Source organism: Miscanthus floridulus, chromosome 8 (assembly GCF_019320115.1).
Source record: "Miscanthus floridulus cultivar M001 chromosome 8, ASM1932011v1, whole genome shotgun sequence".
Classification (NCBI taxonomy): Eukaryota; Viridiplantae; Streptophyta; class Magnoliopsida; order Poales; family Poaceae; genus Miscanthus; species Miscanthus floridulus.
The window spans coordinates 184,245,757-184,252,798 of record NC_089587.1 but is presented as its reverse complement, the minus strand read 5'-3'; the positions used below and the strand labels follow the sequence as shown (position 1 = coordinate 184,252,798).

The 7,042-nt window shown below is 44.7% G+C and overlaps 2 protein-coding genes across 2 annotated transcripts; both read right to left on the bottom strand.

Moving 5' to 3' along the window:
- Positions 1-1,651: 1,651 nt before the first annotated feature.
- On the bottom strand, positions 1,652-3,178 carry LOC136470309 (uncharacterized). Its single transcript, XM_066468195.1, has 2 exons — positions 3,157-3,178; positions 1,652-2,316 (listed from the first exon to the last, which is right to left on the bottom strand). The coding sequence occupies exons 1-2, from the start codon at positions 3,176-3,178 to the stop codon at positions 1,652-1,654; spliced, it is 687 nt and encodes a 228-aa protein (XP_066324292.1).
- A 171-nt stretch (positions 3,179-3,349) lies between these two features.
- LOC136474250 (RAN GTPase-activating protein 2-like) lies at positions 3,350-5,632 on the bottom strand. Its single transcript, XM_066471840.1, has 2 exons — positions 5,469-5,632; positions 3,350-5,263 (listed from the first exon to the last, which is right to left on the bottom strand). The coding sequence occupies exon 2, from the start codon at positions 5,233-5,235 to the stop codon at positions 3,604-3,606; it is 1,632 nt and encodes a 543-aa protein (XP_066327937.1). The 5' UTR covers positions 5,236-5,263; positions 5,469-5,632; the 3' UTR covers positions 3,350-3,603.
- Positions 5,633-7,042: the final 1,410 nt, after the last annotated feature.

Here is a 7,042-nt window from a genome sequence, read left to right as displayed (position 1 = left end):
AATCCACGTGCTTCAAAATGTCACTACCACTGTCGTTGCCATCTTATCCGAGCACGCCCAGCTCTTGTGATTAGAAGAGTTCAGTGAAGAAGAAAGGCTGAGCGCTGCGACTTGCTCAATGACAGCCATCGGCATAGTTTGGCGGCCTGCGACTCTTCCCTGCAGGGCGAGCTCGAGCTCGCCGGAGAAGTGGCCGCCGTGGACGGTGGACCGAGCCTGGATGGACTAGGTGCAGAGCATCATCGTGATGCTGTAAATTCCTGGCGCCGTAGGCAGGGTCCCGTGAGCCAGTCCAGGTGCTTGCTCGCCACGACGGACGGCGCCACAGGGGTGCCTTCGAAGGTGCTGGCCACGGACATTGCTGGGGATTGGCATATGCATTTGAAACAATAGATTCGAGGCTCTGAAGAAACAAACAACAGAGTCGGGCGCTGGCCACGGCATTGCTGGGGATTGGCATATGCATCTGAAAGACTGAAACAATAGATTCGAGGCTCTGAAGAAACAGTAGATGCGGATTGGCATATGCATTTGAAAACAGAGTATATGGGTCTACAACTCTACGTAACAAGATGCAGAAATGGTGCAGCAAGCCGGTGCCATGTCGTGAAGTGAGAGGATCCAGGTGGTGGCTTCCTCTGGCGCTCAATGAGGCGTCGGCGGCAGCTAACGTTTCCCTTGGTCAAATTCAGGTAACTGGTGGAATCTGTGATTAGAGTGACATATGACATAGTAATAGTACAGACTTAACAAATGAATTTACGGACCAAAGCAGGGTCACAGAGACAACCTGTAGTAGTAGGTCAACTATTAGTGCGCAGTCACCCAATAAAATTGTTGGGAAAATAGGTAGCATCTATAAACCAGACCATATATAATGGAATAACGTCATGAACATAATAACATAATGAATAGGGGCTATTGCGTTTTTTACCCTTGTTTTGTATCGAAGTTGTGATTTTACCTCTGTTTTTTTTACTTTGTGAATTTACCTCTATGATTTCAAAACGAAGCACCAGTTTACCCATCCTCCGTCATTCACCCCTAATGGTGTTAAACTTTGTACAAAAGGACATGAATGCCCATGCGATTTTTTGCCCATGTTTGTTATGCCTAATTGTGATTTTACCCTGATTTGAAATTAGACTTTTTTATTGTATGCTGACAATTGATTAAATTTGGTCAAACATATTTAGCACAACTTGCAATTATTTGAACTCAGATTTAATATTGATAAATATTCAAAATTTTGGCAGCACCTTTGCTAGCATCATGACAACAACACGAAGAAGTTGAACTTGTCAGTTGTGTAGCTCTTGGCAGCTGCCCACATATTCTTCCCATAAAGAGTGCCACTGTAACTTTTTTTCATATTCTTCCACAAAATAATAAGCCGCAGACGGGTTTCTGAAACTGCATGTGTCCCATCTCATGGAAATAATAAGCATAGACAATTTGACCATACCATTCTTCAGTGCTTCCTGTGCTGTGTGAAGTACCAAAATCGGCTCATTGCAAGGATCAGCACCCCAATACATCCTTCCATTGCCACCGTTCCCAACACTCTCCTCACCAGCACTTGACCGGACCGATCTGCCCGCCACACTACTGCCATTCCCTCTGCAGCGACCCGTAGATCGGACCTCCTGGCTCAGCTGCTCCTCGTCACCGTGGCCACAGCAACCAGAGAAGACCTTGCGAACACCATTGAGGCCGGCGGCACCCCGGCCTTCACGACGGCGTTGGAGCTGCGGAGGCCAGACTCGACGCTAGACCGTGAGCACCCAGCCTCGGTGGAAATGGAAGCGGCGGCGGCGCGGGGCCGCCGCCTGTCCCGCTCCCGCGGAGAGAGCACCACCGAGGCGTGGTCGCAGCCCGGGAGTGGCACGCGCAGCGCGGGAGCGGCCGTGGAGGATCTGCTGCTCCGGTCCTCGCTGTTGCCCACGCCGATGGAGAAGCCGAGGCCCAGGCCCGGCGGCGGTAGAGGGACGAAGCGGGACGGGCGCCACGGAGACCCGCTACCAGGAGCTGCATCCAGGCACCGGAGCCGCCCACTCCGCCCACCCCTGCGCCCCAGCCCGCTCCGCGTCCATGTCGCCAGGCGCCGCCGGCAGCCGCGGCCAGGCACCGCCACCGCCCGCCCTGATGCCGCGATGCCCGCCCCCGCGTCCCGGGCCGCTCCGCGCCCACGTCGCCCCGATGCCGCACCTACTCCGCCCGCCCTGATGCCGACGCTGCTTCGAGCCGCCGTACCCACGCCGCACGCTCCGCCGCCTGGAACCACGCCGCCCGCTTCCTCTCCGATGCGGTCGGTGTCTTGATGGAGTCAGAGAAACAGCCAAAAAGGGATAAGGGGCAACGTGGGCATTTGAACTTTTCTTTTCAGGTTTAGAATTTTTTTTAATTCATCTATTCAATGAGCATCGGACGGACATCCAAAGCTGGGGCAGACGGACGGTTTAGTTCAAAATAACAAGGACAAAAACACAAAGTTAAAAAAATAAGGCCAAAATCACAATTGGAGTACTGGACAAGGGCAAGAACACAGTTTTCCCTAATGAATAAGAGCGTTATAATCTATAATTAGAAATGAGATTAAACAAGATAATTGGTTTTACATAACAAAAACTGATTAACGAACCACGGTAATCAAGACTGCTGCTAGCTTATACCAACTTGCATTATATGAACAAAAATACAAAGCTAACCAGATGTCATGTAAAAAGCTGCGTCGATACAAGAAGGGTGTGTTTTCTAATCCTCCTGAACTAACATTTTTATTGGAACTTGCAAGTATACGCTGAGTTTTCTAATCCTCTCTCCCTTCTCCCTCTCTCCCTCCCTCTCTCAAGATGCAACAAAGCAACAGCATTTAGGACTATGATATGCCATGTAACCATATACTGTACACTTGATGCAGACTCAGATTAAACAAAGTCAAGCAAAAGCAACACTATCAACCTACAAGCATGGACTATATGCCATCACAGATGAACTTAGAAATATTTTCGGCATCAGCACAGCTACCCTTTCCCTTGGTCAAATTCTGGTAACTGGTGGAATCTGTGATTAGAGTGAACATATTACAGACCTAGCAAGTGAATTTACTGATCAAAGCATGGTCACAGAAACAACCTATAGTAGTAGGTCAACTACCAGTGCTTCCTCCAGCGCTCATTGTCACCAATGAGGCGTCGGCGGCAGCTATGTTTTCCCTTGGGTCAAATTCAGGTGACTGGTGGAATCTTATATTAGAGTGAACATACAAGTGAATTTACTGATCAAAGCAGGGGTCACAGAATAGTAGTAGGTCAACTACCAGTGCACAGTCACCCAAAAAAAATGTTGGGAAAATACGTAGCATCTATAAATCAGACCATTTATAATGGAAAAGTGTCATGAATATAACAGAATAAATAAGAGCAGTTCTAATCTATAATCAGATTGCACAAGATAATTGGTTTCACATAACAAAAACTGACTAAGGAACCCAGGATCAACAGCAGTGCAGAAAACTACTATATTTCTAGCACATGGAAAGAAGGAATTATTAACTCGGTAATCAGGACTCTGCTACTCGCTTATATCTTAACTCAAGGATGGTCAATCATCCTGCTCAACCTTCACACTCTGCAGCTTTGAATCCAGCTCGTCCTCATTGTCCTCAGCATCCTCGTCCTCTTCCTCATCATCAGGCTCTCCATCAGGTTCATTCTCATCCAGTGAGCCCAGCACATCTAGGGATTTCTTACCAGCCTTCAGAATGTCCTTCACCTCATCAATCCCTTCATCAGAGATGAAATTTCCATTCATGTTCAGTTGCACAAAAGCTGGTTTATATGCGACTGCCCGCGCAAAGCACCGAGCTCCAACCCTCTGCAGCATATTTGTGCTCACATCAAGTTCCTTGAGATCTGTGTGGCCATCATCCAATGATTTTGCAATTATCACAGCACCATCATCCTTAAGTTCATTTTCAGCCAAGGTCAGCTTCTTGAGTGACTGCATTGCTGCTAGGCATTCAGCCAAAACCGGGGCTGCTTTTGCATTTATTTCATTTCCAGCAATTTCAAGGACCTCCAACTGTGGTGCCGACTGTTTGAGGGCTTTGGCAATTGCTATTGTACCCTCGTTCTCGAGATTGAGATCACTGAGATAAAGCTCGACAAGATCAGGAAGCTTTGGAAGGGTTTTGCTGAGAGCTAACCCTGCATCAACACCAAACAAGTTGTCCCTGAGATCAAGTTTCTTCAGACGAGTGCATGTCCCTAATGCCTCAGACAATGCGACTCCACCATCAGATCCTATCCTTGTTGCTGAGCACCTGAAACTCTCTACATTTGGAGAACGCTTAACCATCTCAGCGATATACATAGCACCTTCATCTCCAGTCATGTTGTTGTGAAAGTGAAGAACCTTGAGCTTCTCAGTTGCAGGAATAAGCTCAAATAGAGCTTTTGCAGCTTCCTCTGATATGCCATCATTCATCACATAGAGTTCTTCCAGGGATTCCTGTGATTTCAGGAGCTCACTGAATGCCCTGACACCCTTCTCACCCAAAGCGTTGTCAGAGATGTTCAGATATCTCAGGACAGAACCCTCTAATGCTTTGGAGAATATGCGCATCACATCAAGGGCTTCCTCCTCAGGCCTTCCTGCCACAAAATCTGAGATATCAACCTCTGTGAGCTGATTCTTAACTGCCTCAAGAATTGGCCCAGCAACATGAGCAGCGCCAATACCAAAGCTCCTGTTGCTAAAGCAAATTCTTTTATACGAATTTCCTGGTTTGGTAAGTGGACTCAGCAGTTCCTTTGCTTCACCTGCCTCAATAAATGCACGCTTGCCACCAGATATATCTAGTACAATATCAGCAGGCACAGGAGGCGTATCAGCAACAGGTGCCTCCAGTTCTGCAGTACTCCTTGGGCCTTTTTTCAGAACTTCCAACATCAGCTTGCTCGTTTCCTTTGCATATAGCTGGACAGCAGAACTCCCATCGCCATCTGGATCCCTTTTGAAATGCTCATCAGCCGAGGCAAAGCAAAGTTCTTCAATCCTTTTTGCATTCTCATGAGCCTCTTGCTTGCCCAAAAGACCATACTTGCGAGAGAAAATGGACTCTGTGGACAGATTCTCTGTCATCCTCTCAACAAGCATGAGCCGTGTGCTTTCACTTGGTGGCCACAACTTTATAGAGAATGTCCTGGGTTGGAAATCTTGTGTTGAATCCATGTGACAAGCTTGGACTTAACACAGCAACCTGTAATAGTAGAACATGATTTACTAGCCTTGCTTTGATAACATAAGATATCGCAGTAGCAAAAAACACAACAATAAACCAACAATATGAACCAATTAAACTGTATTACACTTCTAATTTTATCAGATCCGAATACAAATCGCTTAAATTAGGGTTTGGGTGCTCAGCTTCGCACAGCAGGAACGGAAGAGAAGGGTGGGCGTACCTGGCGGAGCTTGTCGGCGGCGAAGGGCCGGAGAAGACCTGGCGAGGGACCGATGGAGACCTGGGCACCTGGACAGCGGCAGCGGTCGCCCTCGCCCAGTCGTCGCCACGAAAGGGCAGTGCTGTTTGGAATTAGGACCCGCGCGAGACCCCGTGTGGCTGTGGCCGCCGCCGTATGGAGAGCGAAATGTATTGCTAGGGCTAGGTTTGGAGTATATATACGTGGGCTAGTTGGGCCACTCGGGGTATACGGGATGGGCTGGGTTTTAGCTCACCGGACATATAGGAAAGATAAATAAAGGAAAAAGTTCACGGTACCTCACTCAATTTTTAAGAAAGTCAGTTTTTTCTCTATAAACTTCAAAACCGGGCAAACCATCTCCCCCGACTTTTAAAACCGTTCATCTTACCTCCCTGACCCCTGTTATAAGCAGTTTTGATGGCAGTTTTGTCTTTGTTTTTTTTTATTTATTTTGGCTAAATATTTGAAAAATCATAGTAAATCACAGAAAAATCATAAAATGAAAAATCCAATTTTGTTGGACTCCACATGAATAGATCTACACAGTGAATATATAATAAAATCTAAATAAGTTATACAGTATTGTGTAGATCTACTCATGTGGAGTCCAACAAAATTGTATTTTCCATTTTATGATTTTTCTGCGATTTACTATGATTTTTCAAAGATTCAACCGAAATAAATAAAAAATAAAAAAGATAAAACAGCCTTCAAAACCACTTATAACCGGGCCAGGGAGGTAAGATGAACGGTTTTAAAAGTTGAGAGAGGTGTTTTGCCCGGATTTAAAGTTCAGGGAGGAAAAACAGGCTTTTGCGAAAGTTGAGGAAGGTAATGTGGACTTTTTCCATAAATAAAAGGTCTGTTCTATCTCGTTAAGATATTTTTTCTTTTCAAAATTCAAACACACGAATCATATTTCTGAACTATCAAAACCATATAGATTAATAGCCTAGATTGAAGTGGCCCTTAAGGCAATTTTGTCAATTTTTATTTAATATAAAATCTAGTATACAAATTATAAGATTTTTAAATCATAAAAATGTCTCTAAGCTTCTAGAAAGTCCAAGAAAATTCCTAGAGATAAGTTGGAGCACGATAACCCAAAATAAAAATATTCAGTGCTCATGAAAATATCTCTAGAAGCTTTGAAAATATATTTATAGCTACAAAATAAGAAAATACACAAAATATCTTGAAAATCACCGAAAACATTATAATCGATGTATATACTTGTGTTTAAAAACTTTGCATGGCAAAATATTTGAGATGTAGCTAGCATGAGTGCACATTGATGTTGAATGCATTTGTGCTAGCTGTGTCGTATGTTTTTGTTGTGAAACATTTTTAAAACGTGCTTAGACAACAATTAGAATGTTTTTAAAATTTTAAAAAAATCTAGATATTTTCTCATTTTCTAGAGCTCATCTAAGTTTTGGAAGCTTCTAGAGATATTATGATGATCTTTAAATATTTTATTTGAATTTTTTGTGTCCTAAACTATCTCTAGGATTTTAATTGAAACTTTTAAAATCATAGAGACAATTTTTTGG